The 12854-nt window shown below is 36.3% G+C and overlaps 1 protein-coding gene across 1 annotated transcript in view; it reads right to left on the bottom strand.

The window, feature by feature from the left end:
• The window catches only part of FBN2 (fibrillin 2), a 270107-nt gene that overhangs the window by 31117 nt on the left and 226136 nt on the right, over window positions 1-12854 (bottom strand). The window contains exons 42-51 of the mRNA XM_023196889.3: window positions 11609-11677; window positions 10291-10416; window positions 9979-10104; window positions 9421-9546; window positions 7455-7571; window positions 5779-5907; window positions 5183-5302; window positions 1936-2061; window positions 1141-1293; window positions 306-371 (exon numbers count right to left, since the gene is read on the bottom strand). Of these exons, the coding sequence (XP_023052657.2) occupies window positions 306-371; window positions 1141-1293; window positions 1936-2061; window positions 5183-5302; window positions 5779-5907; window positions 7455-7571; window positions 9421-9546; window positions 9979-10104; window positions 10291-10416; window positions 11609-11677 (1158 nt within the window). The remainder of the gene's footprint in view (window positions 1-305; window positions 372-1140; window positions 1294-1935; window positions 2062-5182; window positions 5303-5778; window positions 5908-7454; window positions 7572-9420; window positions 9547-9978; window positions 10105-10290; window positions 10417-11608; window positions 11678-12854) is intronic.

Genomic DNA, 12854 nt, shown 5'->3' with positions numbered 1-12854 from the left:
GTGACAGAGTGAGACTCCATCTCAAAATAAATAAATAACTAAAAAGATATGCCAATACTGTGTATGTCTATTCAACACAGAATTGTAAATACTTCTTTTGTCAGAGAAATATGTAATGTATTTCATATATCACGATATAGTCTTATGATATACGTATAATGTATATGATACAAAATAAGGGTTATATATGTCCGTTAAGTACAATATACTACATGTTATATAGAAAAGTTAGCATGAGTTATAAAATAAATGTAAAATAATATGTTTGTATTAAATAAGAATACAGTAATAAAATCAAAGCGCACCTTCACGTGTATCATGAAGACTAGGGACAGTTCCATGGCCATATGGACACAAATCCTGAAACGCAACTACAAAGAAAAATACAAATTACAAAGACTTGAAATTATCAGAGGAGTTAAGAAAGGATGAACAATATACATGAAATTATACTTATGTTTCTGTTACAAAGCTGTCTATAACAAGAGTCTTTTATTTTTATGATTCAGTTCAAAAGCATATTTAGTGAGGGCCACCTTCTAGGGTGCCACCTGCTCAGTGCTCCTGGTTCTTTCTCTTTGCTCATTTAAAGCTGAGCAGCTAAAGAGACCTTCCCTGCCCATCACACTCAGAAGCTATCCCTAACCTAGAGGCCAAGCCAGCTGGAGTTTGCTGGGATTTATCCTATAATTTGTGGGTGCCAACGAGACCTGAGGCTATTGATCTTTTCCTATAAAGGGCCATTGTGCTGACTCAGCTTCTCAGAATTTAATGTAACATTCTGAGAGCCACAGCCTGTGATACAATGCCCACATGGGACTCCTGCAGCAACTCGGAATATAATTTCCATTCCCTTCTTTCTCCTGCCTTGGACCTCTCAAATTCATACTTCTGAAAGCAAGTAATACTAACCTTGGAGGTGGGGAATGAAATAAAAGGGTAACACCACCTGTGCTCAGACATGTCTTATTCAAAAGCTGAAAGAAGTTTCTCAGGCTAGGTTGTTCAATGAACCATCAAAACTTATATGCAAGGAGATGACCTAACCCTCAAAATATTCATAAATTACATGGTTAAAGCCACTCTGGCAAATATTCAAAAACTGGTACACAAAGTGCTGTTTGATGTCATGGCTCTTACCTTCATCGTCTTTGGGGCACAGCTCACAGGGGTCCCCCCAGCCCTCTCCTGGCATCTTACTACAGCAGCATTTTGCTTTCGTGGTGTTGAAAGCTTTGGGCACAGAACACTTTCCATTTTCAAAATTTGTGAAGCAGAAGCTCTGGCGAGTATCTAATCAAAAAAGCAAACATTACAGATGGAATTCTTTTGTAACACTGTTTGGACAGAACATTTCTCATTGTAGAACACGCGATGCAGACTAGATCAACGGTTAAGACAGGTCTGGAAATCTTCCATTGCTGATTTCATTTGCCAATTTAGATTGACCTGGCTACAAAATTATTTAATTTTTTAACATGCTTAAAATATTTTTATAATGTGCTAAGGAAATTCGAGAAATCATGCTCAGTATCAAAATGATTTCCACAGTGTCTCTTCTCACTGTTGCATGATAGCCTAAGAAAAACAATTGAGGTAACTTTCAGTAAGTTACATCACACCAAAAGCAACACATACACCAATGTATAAAAAAGCTATGCCAACAACAAAATTAACATAGTCATACTGATAAATCAGAATAAGAATTTTTCTTTTAGTAAAAAAATTTATAAAAATGTAGAAACAGTGGCAATAATTCAACGTACCTTAAAAATTGTTCACTGCGTATGTTTGAGACCTAAATTTTTAACTTGCAGATATATTTTAGCATAGACATGTATTTTGTTAGTACTAATACCAGCATGATGGTTTACAATCCAGCTTTAAAGTTTTTGTAAGGGCGAACTGTGACACTGAAGTCATTCCAAATCTTACCAAAGCATCTCCGTCCATTATCAGATAGTACGAAGCCAGGGGGGCAGAGGCACTGGAAGCCCCCTGGAGTATTAGTACAGGAACCAAAAAGACAAATGTTGGGATCTTCATCACATTCATTTATATCTGCAGAAGAGGGGGAGTATTTATTAGTCATTCAACACTTGAAAATAAACACCTGTCCGTACTCTCATAGTCCACTAGCCAGTTGATATTTCAGACAAGAGATGACATTATGTTGTATGTTTAATTTATTCATAAACTATTATTGCTTCAGAAGTCAAAAGTAATATTCGATTTCAACCAACCATGTGCCAGAGAGTCCCGAGTCCATGTCCACCTTCCTGTCTTTGATCTTTAGGGGTGTATGTATGTCTACCTGCCTGCCTGACATGAACAACTCCACGTCTCATGGGCACTGCAGGCTCCATGTGGCCAAATGTTCTACGAACTGGTCCCCGTCTCCCTGATACCTCTCTCTCAGTAATCCAAATTGTGATCTCCAAGTCACCCTTATTTCTCTCCTTTTTTCAGTCCACATGCAAGCAGAACGTGGCAGCCAGTTCTACCTTCTCAGTATTTCCACAGCCACCATCATTTGCCACCAGTCTCTCAACTGATGTCTACACCTCCCTGTCTTCTTGTCACATTGCCACCAGGGGTGCCTTTCTAAAACATCCATCTGGTAACATTTGAAAATCTGTGCCTATGGAACTGGAGGGCTGAGACATATTTTGACAGAGTTATCATTTCCCCATTTCCCTAGAACATTTCCTTAAAATAAATAAGCATGCATGCCTCACTAGTGATTTTTCGTCATTTTTTGTGGGAAGTACTTATTTAATGGAATGTTTTAACCAAATGAAAAAAATACTATCAGGCACATTAGAATGTAAGCTCCATGAGGACATGACATGTCTGTCTGGCTCGCTGTTGAACCTTCAGCTCCTAGCACGGTATCTGGCACATACAAGTTCTCAGTTCATGTTGGGAGAAGTTTAACAAAAGAGTCATCACAACCCTTCTATAAAATGACAAAAAAACTGCAGAAACCAACTCACCCCTTCAAACAACAACAACAACAAAAACAAAAAAACACAACAACTCCTGCAATGGCTCCACACTGACCGTAGGCCTGAGCTTAGTCTTCTAAGCCAGCCATTCTACGCTCCTTATTGTGCTCATGCTACCTACACGTTTCCAAATAGCCTCTTCTGTTCTCTTTCTTTGGTTGATCAGGAAATTCCTATCCAACACTTAAGAGTGACCTAGACAATCATCTATCCTCTGTGACAGGCTTTCTTGAACTGCTACCCTCTCACAACTACCACAATGATCCCTAGCCTCCTGCGGTGCTCCCATCTTCTGCATGGACCTCCAGTACAGTGTCTGTCACATTGTATTATAAGGACGTCTTCACAAAACAGGTTTATTTACAAAATAGGTCTCTCCCCTTAGGTAGCAAGCTACCCCAAAGCAAAGATGATGTTCCTGTATTTCTAGCACCTAGAGAGGTGCCAAATGTTCACTGTAATACCCACTAAACGTAGGAATGCATTTATATCTGTGCAGGGTATGTATACACATATTGATGTATGTGTGTGTGTGTGGTCATGTTAGAATGTCATCTGGGAAACACTGGTAGAAAAGATACTAGTCTGAAGAAAATCTTCTTATAGTGAAGTAAGTTAATTAAAAAACATTTTTTCACACTTTGGGAGGCTGAGGCGAGTGGATCACTTGAGGTCAGGAGTTCGAGACCAGCCTGGCCAACATAGTGAAACCCCGTCTCTACTAAAAGTACAAAAATTAGCCAGGCATGGTGGTGGGCACCTGTAATCCCAGCTACTCCGGAGGCTGAGGCAGGAGAAATGCTTGAATCCAGGAGGTCGGGGTTGCAGTGAGCCAAGATAGTGCCACTGCACTCCAGCCTGGGTGACAGAGTGAGACTCCATCTCAAAAAAAAAAAAGTTATAAATCAAAACCATTTTTTCAGAGATGCAAACTAGTGTCATTGCTAATGACAGATAAAGGAAAAGGAAATATTTCTGAAACTTAATAAATAATAATATGTGATATCTTAATAAAATATATCCATACTTTCATTAAGAGGAAAGGTAGCCAAGACTGCCTCATACAAGGAGGCATGTGTATTTCTATTTCCCTCCTAGTGGCTCACACACTACTTTAATTAGCATTCCATAAAGAGAAGGATCACAGAGGCAAAGAAGAATCAAGATTGAGCATGAGAAAAGAAAACGGAAGAACAACAGGATCTTAAACTTTTCAAGAAACTTCTTACTGAGATGATTCTAGTATTATTGTTTATTAATTTTTAAGTATTAAAAACACTAGACAATCTTATAATGAACTATACAAATCAGAATGACTAGGGGATACTCATGATATCTAATTATGTGGTCTGAAGAATAATTAAATTCTATGAAGTAAACTGCTTCCTTCTGCCCTATTTAACTCCCTTAAATATGAACAGTAGAATGATATATCTTTAGGTAGAATCTTGCCAAGGGTGACAGAATTATAAAAAATTGGATAACTCAAAGGCAAAAAAAACATCCTTAGCATCTTTTCATGTTAGAAAAACCACACTAAGATGCTGGTGCTTCTGAATTTCAACGAGGCTGTAAAACATAATTTGTATAAAAGTGAAATAAAGTGAACTGTAAAAAAGGTGGGACTTCATCACTTCCACTAGGCAATTCGGGGACCCACTTTTGATGTGGTTACAGAGTTCGTGTGTGCTGGAAGAGTTTCAACAGAAAAACACCTGTTATGACAAATGGATTAATATTTTCTGCTCTGACATGAGGCCTTCCCAAGGAAAAGAATGCCTCAACAGCATTGTCGAGATTTTTCTGCTTCACGTTTCTAAGACTCTAGACACCTTTAATAGCTGTTTTAAAACTGGGTGTCAAAGATTACAATTTTTGTAGACACTCTTTAAATTCATTGAAAGTCTCTGTTGACATTTGGAAAAAAGATTAGCGTATGCTGAAAATTCTTTGACTAGCATTAGACTTCTGGTGATGAACAAATCCTACATCCCCAAGTTTTTTATTCTCACCATCATTTCTGATGGTTCAGTAAAACAGATGTAGGCAGCTATATGCTTAATTCTTTAGGTCAGCATGCTTGCAATGGTTGGCACTTAGTGTGCTTCCAGAGTCTTCACCATGTCTTACTATACTGAGCTACTTGTGGGCCTCAGAATAAATGTCAGTCTTACCAATGCAGTTCTCGCTTTTTACTTCATACCCTGGGGGACAGATGCATCTGAAGGATCCCTCCAAATTCTGACAGGTACCAGGAGAGCAAGAGCCGGGAAGGGCGACACACTCATTAGTGTCTTTAGAGAAAAAGAAGAGAAAAAATAATTTAAGCATGAGATAATTGTTGCATACATTTATCTGTCTGCCAAATGATATTAACATGAACTCAACACGGGTCCTCTGATCTACTGGGTCACCATGAACACATATTCCCAGAGATACTCTTCTGACATCTTGGATATTTCCTATTTGGCAAGTGGCTAATTTTCTTGATTTGTTTCCTTTGCCCACTTTTCTGAAGACATGGACAGCCTCAAGCTCTGTCCCCAGTAAAAACACTGCCTATGAGACATTCCCATTGTTGATACCTTATACTAAAATTTTCCATCATAGTTTATCTTGATCATGTGATCTGATGATTAAATGAAATATTAATGAATTCTTAAGTGAAAGGAAGGGAGGTACACATCATCATTTTACCAAAACAACAACAACAACAAAAAAACAAACAAAAAAAATCACCATAAAGACTGCTTGTTATTTAGATACTTACCTATACAGTTTTTGCCATCTGGGGTAAGTTCATAACCTTCGTTACACAGACACTTGAAGGAGCCAATTTCATTAAAACACCGTCCATTTCTGCACACCTGACCAAAAAAGGAACTGCACTCATCTATGTCTGTAAGCAAACAGGAGTCCGTTTTTCAGAAAGAGCTCTTAACACATATATTGTTTCACAAGTCACTACTTAAAAACATACTTACTGCATTTATAAGAAATCCCACATTACAATTCCTCATCAACAGAGAAAAATGGCACATATCATAAGGATCATTTAATTAACAGGATCCCATAGATTCTTACTATTTTTCAACCATAAAGATACATTTTTTCATTTTTGATATTAATATAACTCATGAATTTAGAACCAGATAAAAATCAAGGTTTAAGGTGAAGCTTTCCATTCTTTCTAACTGAAAAATATTTATTTTCCTACAGGCTGGGGGATATGTGTGATTTAATCTGATTGCTTAATTTGCAGATACTTTACCTGGAGCCAAGCTGACCATATTCAGAGAACAAATAAATGAGCTTATTTATTACAGGAAAATCAATGATATTAAAAACACCGGAATTGCTGATATAATACATAGTTTAAAAAAAAAAACACTAACTGTTAAGTTTTCATTTAAGTTTAGGGTTGATTACATTTGGGTAATTTCCTGGGTCGTTTGAAGATTGTACTTTGATCAGAGCCATGTCCGTATTTTTTAGTTCTCCCTGACTGTACAAAGGCTCTAAGAAACTAGTCAAGAAGGCAGCAGTTGAATAAAATGTCCAATTAGCTCTATTTTTTTCCACAATTGTGGAATTTTGAAAAATAAAGAAAACAGAGAGGAACTTATGTTGGGTTAAATGAGGAGGTGGGGATGAGCTCTGATATAGTCCCACAATGGTAGAAAACCTAAGTTCTTCCACATACCTTGCAGGCCCATGCGAAATACAACACATTATGCTGTAAACTACCCATGCAGTTCCTGCCACGCGGTAAACAAGGAATAAACATTTGCTGTCATTTCTCTTATTCTCTCCTCCAACTACTTCAGGACCCTCTCCCGCTCACTATCGGTTTCCATTTCACATTTGTATGTTGCTGTGGGCCAAAGGCTAAAGTCCTGTACTGCGCATAGGAGAGATTTCTGAGGGCTAATCTAGAAACCTAGTCACCATTCTTTTTTTGGGGGGGGGGGGGGGGGGGGGGGGAAGGCATCTTGGCTTCAAAAGCTGATGGAAAATGAAATGTCAAGCCATGACAAGTGGAAGTAGGAGGCTACTGGTACTTGAATGTAAATAATCCAGAATGGATTTAAATGAAATACTTATAATAACATTGAGACAATGGTCTATTTTTGATCTCATTAAGGGAATACAAATACCCCAAACCATAAATCAGTCCCAATATGTTTACTGTAATCTGAATGACCTTTTTTCCTGAATTGATTGGTTGATTGACAAAAGGGTTCAAGAGTATATTGTCTTGTGACAATTTAGGCCAATACTGTGGTATCAGTTAACTAGAAACCAGTCAATGATATTATGTATCTTTTGGCACATATTTGCAATTTTAGTAATATAATTTTTTTTTGGTCTTTAGTTTTGTTTTTTATTTCAGCACATTGTGTGGAAATGAAATAGAAGCAAGAAAGGACTGAATGAAGTACTTACCCAAGCAATCATTATTATGAGTGAGTTCAAACCCTGGGTAGCACAGACAGTTATAGGATCCAACGGTGTTTTTACAAGTTCCATTTCCACATGGATGCCGCTCGCACTCATCAACATCTACAAAGAAATATTGGCTCAAACAACTAAATTTTTAACTGGAAAAAAAAATAGGCTATTAACCCTTTTATATGTTTAAACTATGGAATTACTTAGATTTTCCTAATTCAGTACTAGGAACTCATATCTCCTTGAGGAAAATGAGTATGAGATAGGGAAAAATCAAAATTACAAGAAATCAAAAGTATAAAATTATAAGAAAATAATACAGTTTAACAGGTACTGACTGTGTCAGATAATACTCAGACATAGCCTAGGAGAGAGCATCTCCCTAGCAGAGATGTATTAATGAGCAGGTCTGCTTAATAATTGTAAATAAAACTGATCTTCGAAAATATTGAAACAATTTGTTTCATTATAAAAGGCATTATAAACACTTACCCAGAAATTTAAATCCCTTAATTTGACCAGGAAAACAAAGATAAACTTCAGTTTACTTAATTGTATGAAGTAATGAAATCCAAATTGAATTTTATTAGATTTCACTATTAGCCTTCCAAAAAACTGAATTAAGAAAATACTTAGAAAGGTCATCTGTCATATGAGACAGCAGACTCCCCAGTTATGAATTCCAGTCTGCTGAAACTCTACTACACCAAAAAAAGGGTGGGGGTTGGTATTATTCTTTAGGAAGGAAAGTCTGTATAAGGGAGGTCTTACTGAAGAATCCGACTAGTTTTTATCATAGAAGAATTGTTATGAGTAGACAGATCTTCCCCATATGAATTTCTGAATCATAAATCTCACATTTTTTTTTTTTTTTTTTTTTGTAAACCATACTCTCTCTGGGAGTATGGCAAGAAGAAGCATGTATAAGCAAGCATTCTTAGGGAGTTCATGCAAATAAGACCAGATCCTGTACATTCCTTTGTATAAGCATCACCTGGAGAATTTTCCCTGCCATTATGGGAGAGGTCCAAAGGGAGGACTCTTAGGAGACAATGGATGAACCTGGAGACACACTCCAGGTATTCTCTGTCATATGAATGTGTCATGAAGGAAACCAGTCCTGTGGTACTGAAATACCTGATTTTAATATTCACATAGATAATATCTTGAATACCAAAAGAGTAGCTGAACAGCCCTAGCCTTTTCTACACTGAGAACATGCTAATTATAAGTAGCCAAGTTTTAAATTTGATTTTCCCCCTTCAAGTGCAAAGCACAGAAAGAAAACTCTTCAGCAGAGGCAGAGCCAACGGCTGACATCAGACTTAAGGAGTTATACTCAGTCCCAGCTTCATGGCATCCAGCCCATCTGTCTTTGAAAACTTATTAATCATCAGCTCAGCAAGAATTCACTAAGCACTATTATCACTTGACTACCCATTACATTAGCTACTCGGAATTTTTGAAGAGTTTGGCTTTATTTGCTCCTAAAGTGATTTTTAAGAAATAAAACAGAAAATATGTACATAAATCCCAGATATTCAACAATTTGTTTTTAAAAAGTATGTGCATATGTGTATAAATTTATTAAGTTTAATGCTGTCACTCTTACTACTCTCTTGCATTCCAAAATGGTGTCTTGAGCAGAAACATGAAGGTAAAGGGCAGCGGGTGCCATGGTAAGTTCCACACAAGCCCAAGTGACTCAGAGTGCATGTCAAGCCATGTGAACATCTTCTGGAGAAAAAGCTGTGAATCACTGAACTGAAGAACAGATTGCAGTATGTCCCTGTTTGCAAATTTTATACTGAATCAAGACTTAAATAGTTTGACCTAGTTAATTTTCTGCAAGATTGTTTCTGACAGACACATAGTAGTTACTCATGGCACTTGATGGAACTGTGATCTGTTCTGGAGTCCCAGCCCCACTTCACTCCCTGGAGCCACATGTCCTTCTTACCCATGCACATGGTCTGGTCCTGAGAAGCCTTAAAGCCATTGTGGCAGATGCACTGGTAACTTCCTTGCAGATCAACACACAAGCCATGACTGCAAACGTTAGGAATTTCTAAACATTCGTTGCGATCTAAAACAAACAAACAAACAAAACACATTACATGTATCTGATTTTTATTCAGATTTCTTCATTTTTCACAGTTGTGTTTCTCTAACCTGCTATTAATTATTACAGACAGGCTGAAAATGAACCATAACAATAGCTGAATCGAACTGAGTAAGGCTTTAACTTATCCAACCCTCTTTTTAAAAAAAATCATGAAATTATTTATGGTTTTTTTGGTATCTCAAGGATATTATTTTGTTTTAGGTCCAATGCTGGGGAAATCCATTGAAGAGACCTATTTTCTTAACAAAATAAAAGATATGGTGAAATAGGTTCACTATAAATGAACAGATTAAGTGAGAAAATCTTTCTGAAATTATTCTTGAAGTATTTTTTGATAGGAAATCTAAGGAATCTTGTGCTCAGTGCCAAAGAATGAGTCAGCCTCTTTCTTACCTACACAGGCCCCATTGGGTGAAAGTTTGAAACCCGCGGCACATTCACAGCGGTAACTACCAGGACTATTGATGCAGTCTGCATTCCGTTGACAGAGATTATCACCATTGCTGCACTCGTCTATATCTGAAAGAGCAACAGTTCCATTTTAAGGAGTCCTTTTTATTATTGTATTAGCATTACATTCACGTCACACTTTGATGATCAATTCTTGAAAAATTGTAGAAGAAATAGTAAAAATCAGAAACCATCTAAATGCTATTTATGTATACCACATTATACCGGATAAAGGACATACATTATTCAGATTACCTTCGCAAACCAACAGCAGGTCATTGTAACTGAATCCTGTAGGACATTCACAGCGGAAACTCCCAATCTGGTTAATGCACACACCATTTGCACAAATGCCTGGAATCTCTTTACATTCATCAATGTCTGAAATGGAACAGATTTGGTCAAATATATGTTGTTCTGCTTAATGTACTTACCATATAGCCTTGAATAATGGTACATGTACCCTGGGATGAGAACAAATATTCAGTGTCACAAAAATCAATTATATACTGGCATAGATAATTTTTTTGGTTTATAAAAACATATATACCAGAAACAGAAACAGTGATGGAAATAATGTAAGTAGTTGATAAAATATACCAAGTAATTTCAGAGTCAATATAGCAAATGAACTTCCTAGGCAATCAAACCTTTTCTTCAGGTTACCCTAACTGCTGCCAGTCATTTGTTTAAAAAGCTATGTCTTCATCATTGCATGTATTTTGTTTTATCATGTGTTCATAATGGAGACTTCAAATTATATTGCTTAGGCCAGGTGTGGTGGCTCACGCCTGTAATCCCAGCACTTTGGGAGGCTGAGGCGGGCCGATCACGAGGTCAGGAGTTTGAGACCAGCCTGACCAACATGGTGAAACCCCTGTCTCTATTAAAAATACAAAAACTTAGCCGGGTGTGGTAGTGGGTGCCTGTAATCGCAGCTACTCAGGAGGCTGAAGCAGGAGAATCACTTGAACCTAGTAGACGGAGGTTACAGTGAGCTGAGATTGTGCCATTACACTCCAGCCTGGGCAATAAGAGCAAAACTTCATCTCAGGAAAAAAAAAAAAAAAAAAAAAAAAGATATTGCTTACCGAATCTTTGAGGAAGGAAACTAGAGTGAGCAACACAATGTACATTTAGAAGGAATTAATTAATATGAAAAGTAAGTCTGCAAATTCATATTTAGACCAGTAAAAAGGGAAACTGCAAAAATACACCAAAAATTTAAAAATGTACTTAAAAAAATAGCATCTAAAGATTAAAATAAGGTAGATTATTTAGAGTCATGTAATACAAAGTGCATGACAAAGACAACTGAAGCTTTAGCATGGTGGATGTGGCAAATATTCAGATAGTCACATAACTACCATAACCCAATCACCAGACTATGCTGATGGAGTATCATTATTAATACTTGGTTAAATTCTGTAAGCCTGTTATTTCGCTCTTATCTAACTATATTAGATTGGAATACAGATTACTATGTTTGCGGTGCTCTTGAACTTTAAAAACATAGATTTTTATAGAATGCTACACGTATGTATTAAAACAAACATAATCTGGAAAAACTCACCAACAGCTTTTCCTGTGTGAATGTCAAAGGTGAATCCAGGAATATTTCCACATATGGTTTTAAAGTCAGCTTTAAAATATAAACAAAGCAACGCACTCTTAAATTTCTCAAATTCCTTCAAAACAACAGTTTGTATTACTTTCACAAACAAATATATTTTACATTATTCACAACCAGACATTCTGATTTCAATTATATTTATTTGATAGCAATGCTCGCTTCTACTAGGAGTGGATCTAGGCATTCTTTGCCATTATCATTGCTATTTCTATTACTCTCATTAACTTTTTACTGCTCTGATATCTGAAGGCAAGTAAACCATTATAAGATTCAAAATGTTTATTCAGATATTTAAATGCTCTTTTTCTTTTGATACGCAGAGCTTTAAAAAACATCCAATACATAAAGATTAAAAAAAGAGAAGTACAAATTGAAAAAGAAATTACGGATTCCACAAAGGTATAGACATGCAAAAATAATGTTGTAGAGGGGAAATAGGTAAATAATGAATAATGAATGAGATACGAATTTTTTTTTTTTTTTACTGTGTCTACTGGTTGGAATGTGAAATTCAAATAATCAAAAACAATGCATTATGAAATAAAATAGGGACTATAAGAGGTATTCTCACACACAATTCACCAAATCAATGGAAATTTAAAAGAAGTATAATCTGTAAGATGAAAAATGCTTCTGACACTCAATGCTATACAAGTGAGTAAAACTCCTGAAAACAGTATTAGGTAAAACTTGAACTGCATACTATATTCCAAGTGCTACTGGGCCAGGGACGCTGTATATTTCATCCACCAATATATACTGAGTATTGAGAACAGGGAGAAAGACAATAGATGCTCAATTTAATGGTTTCTAATTGTCTGGCAATGTACAAATTGTAATTTATATGTATAATCTCCCTAATTGTCACTGCAACCATATGAATTAGTCGCTGCAATTATTTATTATTCCTATTTTATATATGAAAAATTAGTTTCAGAAAGGATAAATACTCTGCAGAAGGTTCTACAATAAGTATCCTAAGAGTTTTGATTTAAATACAGACCTGTCTCTCAAATCTAAGCGTTTGCTTCTTCTCACAAAGAAAGTGCCATTTTAATTCCCCAAATCAATGATCTTCAATTCGTAACTATGGAGTTTTAAAGTTGAGAATTGTAGGAATGTTTCTATTTAATTGTATGGAACATAATAATGGCAAGATAAGGCTAAGAAAATCCATGTGACCAGT

This window comes from Piliocolobus tephrosceles, chromosome 4 (assembly GCF_002776525.5).
Source record: "Piliocolobus tephrosceles isolate RC106 chromosome 4, ASM277652v3, whole genome shotgun sequence".
In the NCBI taxonomy this organism is placed as follows: domain Eukaryota; kingdom Metazoa; phylum Chordata; class Mammalia; order Primates; family Cercopithecidae; genus Piliocolobus; species Piliocolobus tephrosceles.
This window is presented reverse-complemented; position numbering and strand designations above follow the sequence as displayed.